General features: G+C 40.0%; 1 protein-coding gene and 1 long non-coding RNA gene across 2 annotated transcripts; both read right to left on the bottom strand.

Moving 5' to 3' along the window:
* Positions 1 to 7,623: 7,623 nt before the first annotated feature.
* LOC120060781 (antigen WC1.1) lies at positions 7,624 to 16,544 on the bottom strand. Its single transcript, XM_039010205.1, has 13 exons — positions 16,342 to 16,544; positions 15,739 to 16,053; positions 15,019 to 15,321; positions 14,512 to 14,808; positions 13,967 to 14,293; positions 13,544 to 13,849; positions 12,803 to 13,102; positions 11,833 to 12,108; positions 11,394 to 11,696; positions 10,967 to 11,101; positions 10,279 to 10,392; positions 8,241 to 8,399; positions 7,624 to 7,992 (listed from the first exon to the last, which is right to left on the bottom strand). The coding sequence occupies exons 1-13, from the start codon at positions 16,415 to 16,417 to the stop codon at positions 7,829 to 7,831; spliced, it is 3,075 nt and encodes a 1,024-aa protein (XP_038866133.1). The 5' UTR covers positions 16,418 to 16,544; the 3' UTR covers positions 7,624 to 7,828.
* A 1,401-nt stretch (positions 16,545 to 17,945) lies between these two features.
* LOC120060816 lies at positions 17,946 to 19,582 on the bottom strand. Its single transcript, XR_005478268.1, has 3 exons — positions 19,303 to 19,582; positions 18,743 to 18,856; positions 17,946 to 18,134 (listed from the first exon to the last, which is right to left on the bottom strand). It is a non-coding gene; the product is annotated as an uncharacterized LOC120060816 (long non-coding RNA).
* Between the last annotated feature and the right edge of the window lie 3,443 nt (positions 19,583 to 23,025).

Below are 23,025 nucleotides of genomic sequence, written 5' to 3'. Positions count from 1 at the left end.
ATAATGATATATATTATTGTTAATAATATATATATATATTACACACACACACACCTAGTTACAAAAGTATGTGGACACCCCTTAAAATGTGTGGTTTTGGATATTTCAGCCACACCCATTGCTGACAGGTGTATAAAACCGAGCACACAGCCACACAATCTCCATAGACAAACATTGGCAGTAGAATGGCCTTACTGGAGAGCTCATTAACTTTCAACGTGGCACTGTCATAGCATGCCATGCTAGAGCTGCCCCGGTCAACTGTAAGTGCTGTTATTTGAAGTGGAAACGTCTAGGAGCCACAACGGCTCAGCCGCAAAGTGGAAGGCCACACAAGCTCACATAACGGGACCGCCGAGTGCTGAAGTACGTAGCGTGTAAAAATCATCTGTCCTCGGTTGCAACACTCACTACCGAGTTCCAAACTGTCTCTAGAAGTAACGTCAGCACAAGAACTGTTCGTCATGAAATGGGTTTCCATGGCAGAGCAGCCGCATGCAAACCTAAGATCCCCATGCGCAATGCCAAGCGTCGGCTGGAGTGGTGTAAAGATCGCCGCCATTGGACACTGGAGCACTGGAAACGCGTTCTCTGGAGTGATGAATTATGCTTCACCATCTGGTAGTTCGACGGACGAATCTGGGTTTGGCGGATGCCAGGAGAACGCTACCTGCCCGAATGCATAGCGCCAGTTGTAAAGTTTGGTGGAGGAGGAATAATGGTCTGGGGCTGTTTTTCATGGTTCAGGCCCCTTAGTTCCAGTGAAGGGAAATCTAAATGCTACAGCATACAATGACATTCCAGACGATTCTGTGCTTCCAACTTTGCGGCAACAGTTTGGGGAAGGCATGACAATGCCCCCATGCACAAAGTGAGGTCCATACAGAAATGGTTTGTCGAGATCCGTGTGGAAGAACTTGACTGGCCTGCACAGAGCCCTGCAATGTTCCAACATCTAGTGGAAAGCCAGAAGAGTGGAGGATGATGCAGCAGCAAAGGCCCCTGATTTTAGAATGAGATGTTCGACAAGCAGGTGTCCACATACTTTTGGTCATGCAGTGTATATGTGAGAACATGTCTCTTTGTGGTAACAGGTTGTTGCGGTGTCACTTCCAGGAAACTACAGAGAATAAATATGACGTTTTCTTACAGGTCCCTCAAATGGTACAGGGGTTTATCTGGTATTGGGGTTTATCTATGTCCATACATGCTTTCCGATGCATCTAATACACACTTTTGTAATACTACACAGCATATATAAAACATGTGAACAAAAATCATCATGTAAAATGACAAGCCTATTCATTGATGGTCAATATGTCAACTACAGTATATATATAAGTGGATTCTAATGTTAGAATGTTTTGCAAAAATGGAACGCCTGTTAAACCAGTCTTTTCCTAGTATTTTCCATTAGGCATCCTAACACGACCAAACGAACAGAAAAGGAAAAAGGGATCGGTGGCGGCTAGTAGACAGGTGACTACGACCAACGAGCACCGCCCGAACAGGCAGGGGAGCCACCTTCGGTGGTAGTCGTGACAGGGACAGTGAAATTAGTATGATATGCTACGTTTGGTATGGTTACATAAGAATGATGGTTACTTAACCTTTTCACATGTGAGTTCCAAATATCATTAACGGCTGCCCCAGCGTGAGTTTTTTTTTAATGTGCGTGATGTCAGAATGTGATTGTTACGCAACATGGACAGTTAACCCGCGCTACCCTCAAACCAAGGCACGCTGCCTGCTAATTATCTAAAGGCTATGTTTCAACTTCTCAATTTCTAATTATTTTCTAACAACAGTTTGAATTGAGATATGTTCCGCCTCCTCGTTAATTCGCATAAGAAGTTGCCCATTTCACTGTTGCGGACAATTTATGTTTGAGGCTTTACTCAACGGGACAAACACGAGATCCCAAGCACTTCCCCAGATCAAGTATGCTGACATTTTCACATCTCTAGTCAGAACCCTTTTAGTTAACCCTTCCCATAACACAAACTTTTTCCCCCTGACAAATTTTCTGTCTGGCACCTGTGGCGGAAGAATCAGAATTAGCTGTGTAACATAGATAATTAAGATGTCTTATCTGCATAGTATACTTATGTGATATACTTGTTATTAGGATGTATCCCTTCGGACTCTGGTGTTGGCAGTTGCACTTCTTCCCTCAGCTGGGGCTCAGACACCTGGGGCCCAGAGAGGGGAGAGGTCAGGCTTGTCTTTCACATGTCCCTGGTGCTATGCAGAATATCAGAAAGGGAAAAGGACAGGAGGGAACATTGTCTTCATATGTGAATGTGTCTTTACCTATTCTTTAACCATGTGAAGGGATGGCGTGATTAATGGGGAACCAATTACTTGTCTCCACAATGTCTGTGCACCAGTCACTCCCTCCTTTGGCATTGGGGGATGTGTGTGGTAGTGTCTGGAACCATTGTATGTCATCTCTGATGTTGCACTTATCCTGGAATAATGTATGACCTAGAGGCTCACTCCCCTCAGTGAGCTTGTCCAGGAGTGTGGTCAAGAAGGGGTTTTACTTGAGATGGGAGTATCTGGAGTTGACAATTGATTTATGCCATTGGTCGAGTTGGTGTTTTTGTGCTATGAGCACCAGGAACGAGATCAGAACCTCGTCTTAGGGGCCAAACTGAACGATAATATATAGCGAATTGTATCTGGCTACGGGATATTCCTTTCTCATTTAAAAAGTCTCACCTTGTGACTCATTCCAAACACCTGTGGTTTGTTATGAAGACTAGGGGGCGGATCTTTGCTATAAAAGATCTCAGTAGCCTTTGTGTTGGCGCTCTCAACGGATCATCAGAGATGGTGATTCGTCGACCAGCCATCGCTATTGCAAAGCTCTCACTATTAAAGATTTAGTTGAAGTATAACTCTGACTTGTGTGATAAGTTTGTCTCTCCTCATTTGATGGTAAAGAAATGACCCACCACACACCCGCATTGCCTTCATTGTTGTTTTCCTTACATATAATAACTTTGGACATATCATGTTGTCATTTCTACTGTAGTGCACTGTATGTATGTATGACGCATCATGTATTTTCGGTTTTATTCACGTTTTTCAAATACTGGTGGTACATCATGAATTCAGATTCTTGCGTAGATTGTAATGGACACATATGATGTGTGTAAAATACTTTTTTAAGGTTTTATGGTGCTTTGAAGACAACTGGGAACTCGGAAAAACACAAGGTCAAATCATGATGTCAGTGATCTTCAGGTCGAATAGTCGGAGCTCGAGAAAGAGGCCCGAGTTCCCAAGTTGGAATTCCGAGTTGGATGACAGTTCAAAAAGATATTTTTCCAGAGTTCCCAGTTGTCTTGATTGCACTAAAGTCAGAAGTCTGAGATTTCCAAGATCCCAGCTAACCAGTTCCCAGTTGTTTTGAACACACTAAAGTCAGAAGTCTGAGACTTCCGAGTTCCCAGCTCCGAGTTCCCAGTTGTTTTGAACACGGCATCAGATTGTAACTATGGTACGTCAGGGTTGCTAGCTCAGACCCCCCCCTTCCTGGGGTTTTATTTGTATATATGTTTTATTTTATTTAGCTTATAAACTTCTCCTTTGTTTGCCCCCCATATATTGATAAATCCCCCACCATAGTAATATTTCCCCCCCACAAATTACATGAACCCTGCCACCAACCCCCCTAAAGTGGTTTCATCCATATCTGGCAATCCTGTTTAGCTTCCGCACTACAGTTAGGCTAGGCAGTAGGCTTGTATTTGGGGTGATGATATGTGAGGTGATAACATTTTATTTGCTTTGTGATTTGTCAAAAACTGTAAACAACTTGTCAAGTAATGCGCTTCGGTTCTTGTATTCACTGTAACAAGTACATCGAAGATTTGTAATATGCTGAAAAGTGGCCAAACTAAGTTAATATTTTTCAGGCAATGGGCGCTGCCATCTTTAACTTTGACTTTGTTTATTTGCGTCTTATAAGTTCTCGCTTGTTAAACATAAACAAACATGGCTGCCACCATAAAGAATGTAGCGGCTGTTAGCTTAGCTGACACGCATCTCTTTTCTAAACAATATTACATTTCTTCCTTGTGCTCACCAGAGATGTGGTACATATTAAACAAGTCTAGCTGTCAGGTCGCTAACTTATATTTTGTTTTATGTCAGCGGAACCTATTATTTAGAGTGGTTTATGGAATCAGTTTGGCTGTGGATGTTTGGATGATGAAGTTCACATTTATCTTTTACAATAAAAAGTGAAATTGAGGAATAAAGTTGTGAAGACCTTTATTTCCCATCAGTACAAAACATTATTTCGATTCTTTTCAGACAATGCTGTTTAGACGCGTTTGTTGCATCATACTTTCTGTTGCTGCTGTTCCAACCACATATTTGCGATGGCACAACCTTTTAGCTAACCCTTCCCATAACCCTAACTTGAACCCTTTTAGCTAACCCTTCCCATAACCCTAACTTGAACCCTTTTAGCTAACCCTTCCCATAACCCTAACCTTAACCTTTGAACCTAACTCCTAATCTTAACCCCTAACCCTAACCCCTAGCCTAGCTAACGTTAGCCACCTAGCTAGATGCATGATTCTCGTAAAAACTCGTAACATATTGTACGTTTTGCAAATTTGTAACATATCATACAAAATGGGTGCTGGACATCCACAAATGAATACATACCATACGAAACGTAACATATCACACTAAATGGAGTGTCTCGATTTGCGTATAGAATAATACGAAATGCTCTGACACCAGGTTGCACAGCCACTGGCCTCCCCATTACACCAATCAAAAGGCACGTGTGATGAGATAAAGAAAACATTTCACAGCAGTTTGCTCCACCTACTTTGTCCATGGCCAACAAAGCTAAGTCTATGAAAATCACAGCAACTGGCCATGGCAGGCTAGTGATGTCAGAGCTGTTGTTTTGAATATCTAGTGGAAGAGGTCAGCTGGTTGACATTTCAGCAGTTAGTTCCACAAACTGCAGGGTCTTAGTTAATTGCATTTTAATTTAGATATTAATTGGAGTGTAATTAAATGCAATAAAATAAATAGTTTTAACATTGTTTAATCCATAAGTTTAAATATTCAAATAACTTCAGTAACTCGTATTATATAATTTCAGGTTCTAAATTGTAAGACACACTGTTGCTGTTCAAGCCCTCAGAAGATCTATTTACTATGAACGAGGTAGTGATAAAACATTAACCGTTTTGTCATGACTGCAGCCTCAGTGCTGTTAGACAAACCACATAACGTAACGCGATACACTGTTAATATCTTTAAGAGCATGCTTTATGCAATCAAAAAAGCAAAGTCAAATTTAAATCTGTGCCAAAATACAGAGACTGCAGGGATTGCTGTAAAATGAATTCCAAGTGTGCACTATGGATGCTCTGAAGTGACAAAAAGCAAGCCCAGAATGAAAATGTTATCCCCTCATTTAGATATTGGTATGTACTCTGTTCTATTTCTGTGCAACCTTTTTTCCCCCTTTTTCGTGGTATCCAATTGGTAGTTACATTCTTGTTTCATCGCTACAACTCCCATACAGACTCGGGAGAGGCTAAGGTCGAGAGCAGTGCCAAGCTGCACTGCTTCTTGATTTAACTTGGAAGCCAGCCGCATCAATGTGTCGAAGGAAACACCGTACACCTGACGATGGTGTCATTGTGCATGCACCCGGCCCACCACAGGAGTCACTAGAACGCGATGACACAAGGACATCGCGGCTGGCCAAACCCTCCCCTAACCCGGACGACGATGGGCCAATTGTATGCCGCCTCATTGGTCTTCAGGTCGCTGCCGGCTGCGGCACAGCCTGGGATCGAACCAGGATCTGCCTGCATCTTTTTTAATCATGCATCCCTACCTTACAACCCCTGCTAGAGTGGGAGGCTGGGTGTGATGTTTACATATAACACTAGAATCACCACTTAAAAATGAATCCCGCTGGGTATATCCTGAGTCCTGGGACCTGAATGGGCACGGAATACCTCCTGGCAGCACATGTAATGCTCTAAAGGTTAACACATCCATGGTTACGGGATGCTGTTGTACTGCATGTGTCTCCCGTAAAGGGACAACGTATATCACTATTCTCATAAGAAACACCATAGCTGGTCATAGGAATCTTTTTTTTGTAGGTGTAACAGGCTGTGTGTCACAGAATCATTTTTGTTTGCCTGAGAGAATGTGATGTGATGGTAAATGGCTTTTTATGCTGTGTATCAAACTATAGCTGTAAAAAAACATACAGTTTAATACACGACACCAAAGCAATCTCCTATGTCTTGAGCACCTGATCCTGTTTCCAGTCAGTCCGTGTTTACAGTAGATAATATTACAGTCTAACTAAGATTCATCTATTGTCCTTTTTCACAGTATTGTCTACTCTTACCTACAGTATGTGCATGTCCCTTCACTGTTTTCACTTCTCTAAACTGTCATATTTTTGGAGCATTGTTAACCTAAAAAATGTGTAGGAAAAACCATATACTATATAATGACCATCATTTGAATAATTTCATAATGTGAAATGTTGTATAAACACGACAGGATCAATAAAGCCAATAATTGGATCTCATTACAAAACAACACAATAATGACATCACAGTATATGTTATTATAGCAGTGCATTTTCATTTGTGAATTACATAATAAAAACAATCGGACACTTTAATCACATAATCAGGGCCAGCATTCTTAATTATATATTTTATACTTTATATTTTATCTCATCATCATGTCAAATGTTTACATTTTTTAAGTTTAAGTCGACTGATTTTAACTTTACACTAAATATTACATTTTTTCCCCTATTGATAATATTCTTAAATTCCAGCCACCAAATCCCAAACATGATAGATAAAACAAAACACTAAACAAACATGTTTAAACTAATAAAAGACAGACAAGCTCTTAACTACTACATTCATACTTTATAAACCTTAACATCAAACAACTTCTAAAGGAAGAAAAATACTATTATTGATGTAAGATCATAAAAATGACTTTCAGAAACCTTTTACTGAGAAGTTGAAGATAAGAATAAAAACATGATTTTTTGCACAATGCTATTGCAATTAAAAATACAAATGTTTAAAATGTTACTTTTATAAATGGTAAAAGTAGTAAAAAGAAAGTTGAATAAAAAAGATTGAAAAACAGCTGTTGGCGATGATCTTTGCTGCATACACTAAAAGCAGTTCATTTTGCAGGTCTTCATGGAAGGAAACATCACATTTCAAGATCATGTTTCATGAATACATGTGTTGTGGTGAGACAGACACTGTTGATTCTGTGTCAATCCGTTCTGTTTTACAGGCCATGGCACAACAAACTAATCAAAAACTGATTTTTTTTTTAAGCAATATCAAATGTTAGACAAAAAAAAGTCAAGAAATTTGAATAATTGTATCTTTATATATGAAAAAGAAATACCGATATTATATGAAGGAATGTGAGTTTTTTTACACAGGCAGCTTTTCCCCTCCAACTTTGGGATCCTAAAGACCAACGAGACAATCAAATTGAGAGACATACTGGGTTATTTAATACCCTTCAGATGACATTTGATGTGGTAATATGTGTTTTTTCTATTTTGTAAAATTCAATCAACCATAAAGTAGTAATTTTACATGACACGATTAAAGTTATATAAATTACTGGCTAATTCCTTCATAAAGTAGAAACAATTATGTATATCATTCAATGATGCATAGTGCCAATTTAAACCATATCATCAACACACCATAATCACCTCTCATAGTTCTGTTAGACAACAGATCATGTCAAGCCTCCATGTTGCTCACTTCTAGCCATCAGGCTCCAGGTAATCCTCGTCATCATGGATCGCCAGGCCCTTGGGTCTCTCATGGACCTCTGCAATCTCCTCTCTGATCTCAGCTGGCGTGATCATTGACACCACATCATCGTAGCTCTCCTGTTGATCTTCCTCCACCTCGTAGGTAACATGTTCTGTAAAAAAAAATGTGGTACAGAGCAGCACATAAAGAATAGTATAATCTAAGCTATTTAGCAGACGCTTTTTATCCAAAGCGACTTGCAGTCATGCATACATTTTTCGTACGGGTGGCCCATGTGGGAAACAAACCCAAGACCCTCAGTGTTGTAAGCACCATTCTCTACCGACGGAGCCACACAGGACCAAAGACACAACACATTCATGTATGCATGTATGTAACTGAGCTGGACCTTTATATTACCGTGGGTAGCAGAAGGTCCAACACCTGGGCCTGGGCTACTGGTTCCATCTTCTCCACTGGATAATGGTTGAGCTGGGACCTCCTCAGCAATGTCGTCATAAGACAGGGAAGACGCAGCACTTCGCCGGCCATTCTCCTTGTCTCCGCCACTCTCTGATTCTGTAGGAACGGAGACACAGAGAGGGATGTGATGGTACAGCAACGCAGCACTTCATTTTACTAGGACAGCTACAGTGATCCATTCTCCACCCCTTATCATTACAGTAGTTATCCCTTCTGTCATCTACAGTGCATTCGGAAAGTATTCAGAGCCCTTGACTTTTTCCACATTTTGTTACATTACAGCCTTATTCTAAAATTCATTTAATAGTTTTTTTCCTCATCAATCTACACACAATACCCCATAATGACAAAGCAAAAACAGGTTTTTTGAAATTTTTGCAAATTTATTACAAATAAAAAACTGAAATATCACATTTACATAAGTATTCAGACCCTTTACTCAGTACTTTGTTGAAGTACCTTTGGCAGCGATTACAGCATTGAGTCCTCTTCTTCAGTATGATGCTACAAGCTTGGCACACCTGTATTTGGGGAGTCTCTCCCATTCTTCTCTGCAGATCCTCTCAAGCTCTTTCAGGTTGGATGGGGAGCGTCGCTGCACAGCTATTTTCAGGTCTCTCCAGAGATGTTCAATCGGGTTAAAGTCCGGGCTCTGGCTGGCCACTCAAGGACCTTCAGAGACTTGTCCCGAATCCACTCCTACGTTGTCTTGGCTGTGTGCTTAGGGTCGTTGTCCTGTTGGAAGGTGAACCTTCGCCCCCAGTCTGAGGTCCTGAGTGCTCTGTAGCAGGTTTTCATCAAGGATCTCTCTTTGCTCTATTCATCTTTCCCTCGATGCTGACTTGTCTCCCAGTCCCTACCACTGAAAAACATCGACACAGCATGATGCTGCCACCACCATGCTTCACCATGGTGCCAGGTTTCCTCCAGACGTGACGCTTGGCATTCAGGCCAAAGAGTTCAATCTGGGTTTCATCAGATCAGAGAATCTTGTTTCTCTTGGTCTGAGAGTCTTCAGGTGCCTTTTGGCAAACTCCAAGCGGGCTGTTGTGACTTTTATTGAGGAGTGGCATCCCTCTGGCCACTCTAACATAAAGGCCTGATTGGTGGAGGGCTGCAGAGATGGTTGTTCTTCTGGAATGTTCTCCCATCTCCACAGAGGAACTATAGAGCTCTGTCAGAGTCACCATCAGGTTCTTGGTCATCTCCCTGACCAAGGACCTTCTCCCCCGATTGCTCAGTTTGGCCGGGCGGCCAGCTCTAGGAAGAGTCTTGGTGGTTCCAAACTTCGTCCATTTAAGAATGATGAAGGCCACAGTGTTCTTGGGGACCTTCAATGCTGCAGAAATTTGTTGGTACCCTTCCCCAGATCTGTGCCACAACACAATCCTGTCTCGGAGCTCTACGGACAATTCCATCGACCTCATGGTTTGGTTTTTGCTCTGACATGCACTGTCAATTGTGGGCCCTTATATATACGGGTGTGTGTCTTTCCTAATCATGTACAAACAATTGGATTTACCACAGTTTCAAGTAGAAACATCTCAAGGATGATCAATGGTAACAGGATACACCTGAGCTAAATGTTGTGTCTCATAGCAAAGGGTCTGAATACTTATGTAATAAGGTATTTATGTTTTTAAAGTTGAATAATTTTGCAAACATTTCTAAAAACCTGTTTTCGCTTTGTCATTATGGGTTATTGCGTGTAGATTGCTGAGGATTTTTTAGAATAAGGCTGCAACGTAACAAAATGTGGAAGAAGTCAAGGGGTCTGAAAACTTTCCGAAGGCTCTGTATCTGTCATTCGACAGGGTTCTCTCTCTGCTACACTAAGCACTGAATATAAATACTATATAATGTTTTGTTGATATATATATATATATACATATAGCTTTATTAATGAAAATTCTAATAATTGAATGGATGTCAGGCATGTTTGTGGAGTTGTTTTAACAAAAAGGGCTGGACTCACCGTGGCATTTCAAATCTCTCATTTCCATTGGTCCGAATAGTTCACTTCCGTTGGTCTCTACGTCATCATAGTCTCCACTCTCAAAAGCAGACTCTTTTCTCATTGAGAATCTCGCTGGATCCAGAATATTACACTAATCAAAACATTTTCAGTCTCTCCAAAGCATACATATTAAGAACATATATTTAAATGAATTCGAGTTGTTGTTTTCACATATTCCATAACATTTGATTCAATGTCACTGGTTGTTTCTAGTTGTACAAATGCATTTGTAATGTGTTTAGGACATAGAGATAGATAGAGGACTCATCACGGATATAACCTATTTTAGCATGGACATTGCCATTGAGGGCTTCCACCATTTTAAAGTAGTCAACTGGTTGGGGATTCCTATAAATTGGGAGCAATCAGCCAATGAAGAAGAAGAAAATTGACTACTTTAAAATTGAGATAGCCTCAATGGCGCTGCCCATGCGTCATAGACGCTATAATGGCAAAGATACAAAGATGAGTCTTATATCTATGGTTTAGGATCTATACCACCTTAGGATCATTTCCTAATTGTGACAGAACTACACAGATACACAAATTATTACAAAGGTGTCCTTCAATTTGGCTATTTTACTGTAAGTGGCTTTAGTTGGTAAATCGCTACAGTTTTATTATCAGCCGTTGAAATTGCACTTACACTTGAACCTGGTTACAAATCGTCTCCGCAGGAAGAGACAGAGGGCAACGACCATGACCAGAGACAACAGTCCGAGGGAAAGACCAACATACAAGTTGATGGGGATCGGGGGAATGGGCACTTTGATTGGATAACCTGAAATCATATTACGTGATTGGGGAGAAATATTATAATTTAAGACATAGACTGTACACATTTTGTCCATCGAAGATTTTAGGGAAAGAGTGTTTTGAGTTTTACTAAGATGGCAAAAGCAATTCTGAAGAATGAGAGAAATCTTTTGCCATTCTATAGCTAGATAGAGCCCCACAGTCAGCAACATATCTGAAAACAAGGTTACCTCCTACATCGCGCTATAGCTACTTACAAACTGAAACATTGGAAATTAGCCCTTGAACAATTAATGGTGGTGTGATCATTGCAGTACCTTCACAGTAGATTACACCAGGTTTTTTACATTCATTCTTCTTGATGACGCAGTTCTGTAAGTTCTGATTCTCCTGGGAACATTCGAGAGATGTCTCTGGTATTATTTGTCCTTCTTTTTCCTCTTCTGACTGTTCAATCTGTTCCCGTGGGAGAAGTTGAGGATAGCCACATCTTAGCTCCTCGCAAAGTAATTCACCTCCGCGTGAGAACATATTCGGTAGACATACCGACTCCCAGGTGCCTCGATAAAGTATCTTAATTTTCCCTCCACATTTCTGAGTTGAATTGAATTTCACACCACCTGAAAAATAAATGATAAAGCTACACAATTTACTGCACTGTTAACCTCTGTTATGGAAACATCACTACTGCATTAACTACACCATTAGTTATCGCTTGTCATCTACACGTCTTCAAAGTTAATATTGAACTCTTACCTGCACAGGACACAGAAACCAATCCACTACCACACTTTCCTCTTCTTGTTTTGCACTGCCCGAGATTGGACTCCGAGCCAATGCAGCTGACGAAATGTGCATCACCTCCACTTCCTCTGTTGATTTTTTCGAATGAGATGCTGTTGCTACACTGCTGCTCTTGACATGCTATTTTGGAGTGACTGTCATCCCAGTTATCATAACACACGGGCAAGTTATTTAACCTCACCTGCCCATAGCAGTTACCTGTTTCTCCCAGGCTTGCTGTGAGATCATCTATGGGGAAACATAGGTGTAAGAATATATAGGCGCCTCAGTCCTTCAGCAGTAACATCACTAATCTTGGCAACTTAAATACCACAACATTTATATGGTATTATAAACTGGGTGGTTCGAGCCCTGAATGCTGATTGGCTGACAGCCGTGGTATATCAGACCGTACTATGACAAAATATTTATTTTTGCTGCTCTAATTAAGTTGGTAACCAGTTTATAATAGCAATAAGGCACCTCAGGGGGTTGTGTTATATGGCCAGTATACCACGGCTAAGGGTTGTGTACAGGCGCTCCTTGATGCGTCGTGCCTAAGAACAGCCCTTAGCTGTGGTATATTGGCCATATACCGCACCCCCTCGGGCCTTATTGCTCAAATATACAGTACAATCAGGAAAATATTAGGTACGTCCCAATCATATTTCCCTACTCCATGTTGGAAGTTTCATTATTTTCCTTTCAAATCAGTGAAGGGAGGTGAACAAGTGCACACTTTGGAATGAAGCGGAGATATTTGGGACATCGCCCCTGTGTTCATAGATATAGGATGTCACGTGGGGCCTAAGGCTCATTGTGTATATGTTTCTATAGTGACTAATGTTGTAATTTTGGAATAAAGATATGCAGAGGCAAAAATCACACCATTATCAGTATTTGGAATTATTTGTCTTGTACAATTATTTGATCAGTATCTTACCTTGGCACTGTAAGTAGATCGACTGGTTTTGAGAGGGCCTGTCGTTAAGTTCACAGTCCCAGATGCTTTTTGTCTCCCCTTCACAGCTGTACTTCTTCCCCCACAAGAGATCATGATAATCTGCCTTTTCCTTAACAGTATGTTTGATGTAGGCTCCACAGCCCAAGTCTTTGCACAAAACCTTGCTCTCTGTCTCAGTCCAACCATCGCTGCTGACAGGCCGACTGTCTGCTTCACTGTATACAAACACGTACCCTTCACAAGCCCCTTTCCCTAGCTTCAACACCATTCTCCTCCATTCTGTGAAATGACACAAGGCACAGTGAAGGTTGGTCCAAGTTAAACACAGCAAAGAATGTGCAGCAGGTAGCCAAGCAGTTAAGAGCATTGGGCCAGTAACCCAAAGGTTGCTGGTTCAAATCCTAGAGCTGACTAGTTGAAAAATCTGTGGATTTGCCCTTGAGCAAGATACTTGATCCAAATTGCTCTGCATTAGTGTATCTGCTAAATGACTAAACCGCAAAGATAAGTGAGGAAACCCTCAGGCAAATACAGTTTTAAGAATGCAAGGGCCCCAAACTATACTTTTTACAAAAGACAAACTAGTTATTGTGTACATAATGACTTTCATATGGAGATTGTAAATAGTAAAAAAAAAAGTATAGCTATTATTATAAACTTTATACAATATATTCTCTCATTTTGACTCCGGTGTTGAAAACATAGAAACAAACAAAATACCAGAGCATTGGACACCACCGAGACGACATTGTTGGTTGTTGGTCATAGCTGTGCACTCTGCCGAAGAATTGCTGTTTGCACTACAGGTGAGGCCTGACACAACAGCACCACTGTTTGCAGATGAAGGGCCAAAGAACAAGAGAGGTTTGACACCATGTCCACAACCCTGCTCTCGGCAGATAGTGTTTTGGACATCTTTGTTCTTTAGGGCAGTCTCACAGACAGGGTTCCAATTTCCTTGGTATAACATCTGTACGTTGCCCGAGCATCTCTCTCTATGCTCCATTAGCTTGGCCTTGACACTCCCTGCATTGGGAATAATGACATCAAATTAAAAACAATCATGCATTAGCAAAATAATGTGAGAAAAAAATGACAAAAATATGGATTTAATGAAAAACAGGGACTGTTACATGATATTACCTGAGCAAACCACGTAGGCTGGCTTGTCCTTACAGTAAGACTGGTCAACGTTTTTCACCATGTTGCACTGACTGATGTTCGTTGTCTGCTGGGTACTGTGCACACTGCTGATGGTGATTTTGTCTAAAGCTGATTGTGATTTTCTCAGGTAGGATAGAGGATAGATGGCTGATCCACAACCCAAGTCTTTACACAACATGTCGGAGTCATTATCCGTCCAGGCATCCTCACAAACACCTCCACACACTCCGTTGAGGCACACATCCACCTTTCCCCAGCATTCCCCCTTGCCTTTAGTGTCAACTTTCAGGCTTACTGTTTTACTACCTGTCAGGGCAAAGCCCGAGATGAGGAACACCATGAAGACCTACTATTAGTATTATTATCAAATTATTTCCATCACCTTTTATCATCATATACAGTTATTCTCCTTCGAAAAATAAAAGAATCAACCATTATAAATAGAGAGAGAGAGAGAGGAATGGGATGGAATGGGATGGAATGGAATGGGATGTCACATGTTTTGTCAATAGAATGCTGTGTACCTGAGCAGACGACAGAGACTACTATACTGTGGTTTGACAGACGCTCACTCTGCTCGCAGTCAAAAAGGGATTCTTCCCTTTCCAGGCAGTTGTAAGAGTATTTCCACAAATCAGTGGTTCCACTAGTGGATTCAAAGGTAAATGAGGTAGCATTCCCACAGTCCATCTGTTGACACACCACCATGGCAGTTTTACGATCAAAAGTGGCGTTAGACCCAGACAGCCAGTAAGTCTTCCCAGCTTGCTCTATGCCCACCTTGCCAGAGCAGACCCCCATCAGAAACACCACCGCATGCTCTTAACAATCAGAAGAGAGGCAGGGGAAAGGTTCCACCGATCAGTAAAGCACATGTAATCCTAAACAAACCACATTAAACTGCAGCATCAAAGCAGAAAATAGTTATATTTGGGTAAAAGTGTACCTATGATTAAAACAAACTTGCCATAACAAACTGTAAAGTTTAATATGCATATATTTTTTTGTACAAAAAGGAAAAAAACAGATACCTTGGCAGATTACCATCTTGTTTTTATCCTGTTGTTGCCGTTTGTTGGTTGGCTTGATACAGTTAGAGATAGATTTAGAGTCACTAGTACAGGTCACCTCATTGTTCAATACTTGACTCGTTCCTTGAATGAAGGAATCAGTATCAGCCAAAGCATCACCACAAATCAGTTGATTGCAGATCACTCTAGAGTTTTGATCATTCCAGTTGCTTTTACGGACGCTCTTCCACACCCCTTCATGCTGAATCTCTACTCTTCCAGCACACCTCCCAGGGCCATCTGACAAACGCACTTTCACACTACCTGGAGAACAATGTCAGGGGAAAAGAGTATGAAAAACCTACAATATAGCACATTACAAATGCAAAAATGTGAAAATTATAAAGCAATGAGAAAGAAGAAGAAACCCGCAGACTGCTCTCGCTGTATCACTGCTCCTTGAGGCCGATACGTCAAGCTAAATAAAGAGCTGTGTACGGCCTTCTTTTTTTCTCATCTTATTCGGCTGTTACCATGCACCTGCTACTAAGATAGCTCAGATGTGCAATTGCCTTTTGAAGATTAGAAACCAAAAATCTACTTCTTTAGATGTAGCATTTGAAATTAACAAAATAGTGGTAATAGTTTTCCACATATTTTTCATGTTGTTGTAATTCTATAAACAATGCTGAAAACAATCCTACTGCTCTCAAGTTTTCTGTGTTGTGTAATGTATAGTACCTGAGCAGATGACACTGGCTTTCCTGCATGAGGTTGAGGTGTTATAATGCTTGGCCAGACAGTGCCACAGTGAAGCCTCAGAGTCTTTGCAATCTACATGGTCGTGCATTCCACCTCTCTGGAGTTTACTCCCAGAGCTGACTGACACAACTTCTCCACAACCCAACTCCCGGCACACGACCCGTCCATCCTTCTTATCCCAACTAGTAGAACACACAGCCTCCAGGGTGCCAGAGTGGTTGAAGTGTACTGACCCAAAACAATGATTGACATTCTGGCTTTGGTCATCTGTCAACAGGGATATGTTGACTTTGTCTGAAACACATTGAACAATAATTCTCAAAAACTTCTAGAAAGATTTTTTTAATTTTTATCCCATGCACATTGCTTTAGACCAACAAACAAAAACATGCAGTATTTGGACATCAAATAAATTAAAGAAATACAATAAATACGTTTTACTCTGATAGTCTTTTCCCTTTTTAAGATTGCCTTTTTAAAGTTTACTCATGATTCAAAACCTTAGAACATTTGTGATTTTTGCCTAGAGAACACTGTGCGCTGTCTCAAAGAATGAAAAATCGATCTTCTAGAGAGCTTTACCTGTACAATCCAGTGAGATGTTTTTGGAACTGTCACAGACCAGGTTTTCCTGACTGTGACTTTTGCCACACCGCATGTATGAGCACAGATCATCCCTTGATTTGTTCAGCTTGTATTGGCTTTGGCATACAGGTTTCCAAACACCTTCGTCCTCTTCCACTTCCAACTGTCCAGAACAGACATTGCTTCCACCTTGAAGACGAAAGCTGTGATGATCTGTTGGACAGATATTACACATTTTTTTTGTAATTACACCTACAAAGGTAACAGTAAACGTTCCACTTTTATAAAATTAGTTGACATAGACAGTATATGTTGTTAAATTAATCATATCAGAAGGTGATCATAGTGCAAAGGCAGATACCAAAATCGGAAACTTTGATACATATACATTGACATTTGAGTCATTTAGCAGATGCTCTTATCCAGAGCGACTTACAGTTAGTTAGTGCATTCAACTTCAGACAGCTAGGTGGGACAACCACATATCACAGTCAGAGTATAAGAATATTTTGAAGATAAATGCACAACGCAGAGGACGAGAGGACTGGGATTAACTATCAATAGGAGTTGGTTTTCAGTTCAACATCTGTTTAGAATCTGTGTGCTGTCAGTCCTGAACTCAGAGCCACTTGTGCTACGTTCTGGGGCAGGATACTTGGTATTTGGCCATTGGCCAATTGTCCTGTAAGGACTTCTGATTGGTCAACCCCAGACTAGGGTGGAGGGTTATAAATGGTCTCCTGTTCCTTTGTTGGGTGGAGAAAAGCTGAGGACAGGGGAGACTGACCATCTACCTCCCAGCATAACATCTTGATTTGTCCTTCTCAAATAAACCTATTTTTCTCCCCCTCATTTGCTTTGGAGTTTGTGTTATTGAAGAATAAATTGCTAACAACAGTAAGTACACTTTTCCTCAATAAAGTAGTTATCAAAGTGAAAGCTAGAAATGAGGGGGTTGGAGGGGAATCAAGTGCAAGTGTTGGTTCAGGACACCAGAGGTGGCAGAACGAAGTGCTAGGGTTGGGGTGTAAGGTTTTCGCATAGCCTAAAGGTAGGGGGGGCAGTTCCCCTTGCTGCTCTGTAGGCAAGCACCATGGTCTTGTAGTTGATGGGAGCTTCGACTGGACGTTAGCCACCTAGCTAGAATTCGTAACATATCATGCGTTTGGTAAATTCGTAACATATAATACAAATTGTAATTCGTAACATATCATACAAAATGGGTGATGAATATCCACTAATTAATGCATACCGTAAGATATCAGACTAAACGGAGTGTCACAGATTTTACGTACAGAATAATACGAAATGCTGTGAGACCAGGTTGTTCCACTATGACCTCCACTAACTGTACATACAGTTCCACTAACTTTAACTACTCAGTGGGCATAGAATTGCAAAACCTTATGAATGTAACCCCAAAAGTGAAGGGTGAAATCTGCAAACAGTTAGGCACTAAAGCACCTTAATGCATCACACATACAGCGTAAGAATTATATGAAACAATTGTGATCAGAAGATAGTGGTTGTAAGATCAGTGACTCTTAGCAGTGAATGTGGTGAAGTGAATATGAAATACTTGCCTGAGCAGATCACGGAGACAGGTACTGTACACGTCCCTTCATGATTGGTGATACATTGCCAGATATGTTTCTGATGCTCTACGTTGCTGCACTGTATAGTTTTGAGGTTGACAAGATTCTCAATTTGTGAGAACGTTCCGGCTGCTGGGAGACCCTTAGATTGGCCACATTTGAGATGTTCACACACAAGATCAGCCTGCTTTTTATCTGAGCCAGAGGTAAAGAACAGACGTGTGTTACGACCCAAGGGTGAAATGGTGGTGTAGATATTGGGGAAGATGATCAGTAGACGAGGGTTCTGGGTATTTCCCCGGAATTGGTTTTGACAATTTAAAACACATTTTCTGCATTTTCTGCAATTATGCAAATGCCCCTAACCCCCCAAAAATGCAATACAATTTTGCTTATGTTACGACTATCACTAAAGGATTGTTTTCACTGCTCACACAGTCTAGCCATACTTCTTGAAATACATTTTATAAAATAAAGGAGAAGAAATATCTTCAAATGAAACAACCTGGATAATTGACACATTTTTAGTTTTGCTATTCACTACCTAAAACAAAATGTGGATAGTGATTGCTTGCACAACCTAATGAAGCATATAAATTAAGTTCTAATGAAAGTTAATTGTTATCAAATAATATAAAGTGTAATTAGATTGTATATTAACAAGTAATTTATAATAACACAAAATAAAATCAGCCTAAAATGACTAATTCATATTTCACCCATGCGAATGGTAAAACTAAAACTAAAAAGTATAGTATTTATTGTTACCATCAGAGATCAAGTTAACAAGATGTAGCTCTTACCCCAATTCGGATTACAAAAGTAGCCCGCATTGTTGGCCTTGTTGGTTGTGTTGTACCTGAGAGTTCCAGCACATCTGGACCCAGTCGAACTCTCAACATCAAGCTGAATCTTATCTGAAGACAATGTTCAAAATCACTTGTGAGGCTCAAAATGTCATTCAAATGCTTCATTTTGTGTTTAATTTATGGAATTAAATCATGCAAATACAACACAAAATAAAATCAATATTTTCAATGTTCGAGTTGACAATCAGATGATGTAAAAAGTAATTTTGATAAATATCAAAGTTAGTAACACAACTTTTTTTATATCGGTATTTGGTATACCATATAGGCATCGGCCGTTGTGACAAAGAAAATATTGAGGTGTCAGTATTAGCCAACAATTAACACAAGTAAATTACCAAACAGCCGAAGAACAACAAAATAAATTGTTACAAGGGGGAGGAAAGGGGTAGGAAAGGGGGAAGAAAGAATGTCTGTCAATGTAGTAAAATATCCAACCTGATAGAGTTACCAATACACAACAGAAAATGTAAATAACTTAAAAGAACACTTACCCGAACATGTGATTTTTTTTACTGTATCCTTGTTATAAGAACTTATATTCCACCCTGGGAACTTGCAGTTCCATAGATACGGCTCATTTCCGTTGCATACCACCTCGTTCATCCATGTGATAGGCCGAACCTTTTTCAACAGAATGTCTTTCGAGCTTACGCGTTTCCCACAGCCGATGCTCTTGCAGATCACCTCCTCATTTTTCGACTGCCATTTCTGGTCACCAACAATACCCCATTTCCCACCATGGAAGACTTCAACATAGCCCTCACATGGACCATCCCCACCCTGCAGGATCAACCCGTCCAGCGCTGCACAGTAAAATAGATATTATACTAACAACCAGACCTGTGGTTTCAATACATGTCTAGATGATCTTTTATTTAAAAACTACTTTTCTGTGTATTTGAGCATGTTTTAATATTGAGGCCCAAATCAACTACTACTTCAACTACTGAGTATACTCCTCTATCATAGCAGATTATGAATATTGTGCCATATTTCTATCACATTCAAAAATTGGGGCTAACATGTTTTGGTAATTTCCCCACCATTAAATAGCTAGTAAATGAGGATTTCACTCCGAGATTTCCCCAATTACAGTAACCTAATAGCAGACCTGGGTTCAAATATCTCAATTACTTTAAAATACATTTCAAAGTAAGTATTCAGATATTTATTTTAAGAGACAAGTAGTTGAATATTGGAATTAACTTTGGAAATAGACTTGGAAAGTATTGGCACACAAAGACACTGACTCAAATACATTCCCAAGCATTTAACCTAGGTTTTTGAAAATAGTATTTGAATATATTTTGCAATAATATTTGAAAGTATTTTCAAATACTTATTTCAAATACTATTTTCAAAAACCTAGGTTAAATGCTTGGGAATGTATTTGAGTCAGTGTCTTTCTGTGCCAATACTTTCCAAGTCTATTTCCAAAGTTAATTCCAATATTCAACTACTTGTCTCTTAAAATAAATATCTGAATACTTACTTTGAAATGTATTTTAAAGTAATTGAGATATTTGAACCCAGGTCTGCTATTAGGTTACTGTAATTGGGGAAATCTCGGAGTGAAATCCTCATTTACTAGCTATTTAATGGTGGGGAAATTACCAAAACATGTTAGCCCCAATTTTTGAATGTGATAGAAATATGGCACAATATTCATAATCTGCTATGATAGAGGAGTATACTCAGTTTGGTTCTACAGTAGGTATTTTTTTAAATTATTCTTCAAAAGACAAAATTGCTTGTTTGATTGCTTGTTAAAAGCATCTAGAACAGGTTAAGATTAGACCAAAAAAAGAAGCTTTTAAACCAAAATCCAGGACAATAATTGTATAAATATTAATAACATACGTTTAGAAATCATACAAAATAATTGATTTACTCATTTAGAACTAGGCCTAATGCAGACACATGTGTATGATCTATAATTAACAAATACATTGTAGGCCTATGAAGGGATACTGTATGTATTGTTGGACAATTTACTTCCGGTGTTAACATCTTATAGAAATAATTCAGGTATGGCTAAACATACTGTCACCCTTGCACTTTTCTTAAATAATTCAATTTATTTTTCAAAAATAAGTTGAAATTGTGTCAAGAACTGCAACGCTGCTGGGTTTTTCCCGCTCAACAGTTTCCCGCCGTGTGTTTCAAGAATGTCCCACCACCCAAACGACATCCAGCCAACTTGACACAACTGTGGAAAGCAATGGAGTCAACTTGGGCCAGCATCCCTGTGGAGCACTTTTGACACCTTGTAGAGTCTATGCCCCAACGAATTAAGGCTGTTCTGAGGGTAAAAACGGGTGCAACTCAAAATTAGGAAGGTGTTCCTAATATTTTATTCACTCACTGTATGTAGAAACTAGCGTTGTGCTGGAGATATTGAAAATGAGGTTGAAAAGCGGTGAAAATGACCCTAGAGAGATATTACCACCTAAGGCTGCAAATAGGCTATTGAGGAGGCTTATTATGCTTAACCAATAATAATGCACTAAATCACAGACTGGGCACATCATGAAACACATGTTGTCGGACATCATGAAACACATTGAGGCAAACATTTCAGACAGTAGCCTAGTCGCAAAATATAACTCAATTGATTGAACATTACATGTATTTCAATAGGATTGAAATAGCCTATATAGGCCCATGTAGCCTACGTATCTTTTAATGCCGTCATCTCGATTTTTCATTTGAAGCGTAATTTTATCCTTCACTTATTTGTAACAACTGCAAATACTTTGGCAACTTTGTATTTGTAGTCAACTTTGTTCTGAAATTATCGGCAGTCACAGTCACACAAACATCTGGATTCTATGTTTAGCAGTGATCTTCTGTGAATAAAGTGATGCAGAAGGGCAAAAAAAGCATCTAACGTTGCACTTTGGCTGCTCTACGAATGGTCTGGAGCACTAGTAGATGTGTAAAGGTTTTTAATAACGAAGGCTTTGGGAAACACCTCGGCTACTAAAGATACATGGTAAGAAGGTTCTAACGATGATCTTAACAGTACGAACGCTCTGGGAAACGAGGCCCTGAACTTAACACATTGGCCACTCCAGAACAGTCCAGCGTTTCTTCTTGAAACGTTTCTTCCTGATCCCTTCCTGGGTGCTTCTTGATGTGTGTTTGGGGTCATTGTCCAGCTGGAAGACCCACAGCCTTGGATGGAGACCCAGTTTTTGGACACTGTGATGAACATTGGACTCCAAAACACCTTGATAGTCTGGTGATTTCATGAGGTCTTGCACACATTCAAGGTCCCCAGTACCAGAGGCAGAGAAGCAACCGCCTTATCGAACCTCCCCCATGTTTGCTTGTCGGGAGGGTGTTCTTTTCTTTGAATGCTTCATTTGGTCGTCAGTAAACATAGCGCTGATTTGTATTGCCAAAGAGCTCTGATTTTGTTTCATCTGTCCATATAACATTTTTCCCAGGATTAATGCTTGTTAATGTGAATTCAATTGGGGTTTCTTGTGTCTCTTTCAGCATTGGGGTATTCCTATGTAAACCAACTTAATGGAACATTCAAATAAAATAACACCCTCCCTACAATCAAACATGGAGGTGGTTTGATAATGCTGTGTGGTTGCTTTGCTGCTTCTGGTACCGGGTGCAAGGCATCATGAAATCAGCAGATTATCAAGCTGTTTTGGAGTCCAATGTTTAACACACAGTCCAAAAACTGGGTTTCCATCAAAGGTTGTGGGTCTTCCAGCTGGACAATGACCTCAAGCACACATCATAAAGCACCCAACAATGGTTAAAAAATGAACGCTGTTCTAGAGTGGCCAGCATTGAGTCCAGATCTGAATCTCTGTTCTGAAAAAAGCAGTTGGTGGAATGCACCCCTCAAATATTGCAGAATTGGAGCAGTTTGCAGCTGAAGAATGGGCCAAAGTTCCAGCAGATAGGTGCAGCAAGCTCATTCATGGCTACAAGAAGTGTTTGTCAGTAGTTATCATGGCCATACAACCAAGTATTAGTTTTCTCCATAAAAAAATATTGTGCTAACTTAAGTTTAAAAAAAACTACATTTGTTCTGCAACGTTGAAAATTCAGCAACAATGTGTAGAGACCAAAAGTATTTTTCAATTTCAACTGAATTTAGAAGAAATAGGAAATTGTTTAAGAAAAGTGCAAGGGTACCAATATATTTGTCCGGAACTGTAAATGCATGGAGGGAAATCGTTTCAGTT

This window comes from Salvelinus namaycush, chromosome 16 (assembly GCF_016432855.1).
Source record: "Salvelinus namaycush isolate Seneca chromosome 16, SaNama_1.0, whole genome shotgun sequence".
Taxonomy (NCBI): domain Eukaryota; kingdom Metazoa; phylum Chordata; class Actinopteri; order Salmoniformes; family Salmonidae; genus Salvelinus; species Salvelinus namaycush.
The sequence above is the reverse complement of the archived record's forward strand: the minus strand, read 5'-3'. Positions and strand labels throughout refer to the sequence as shown.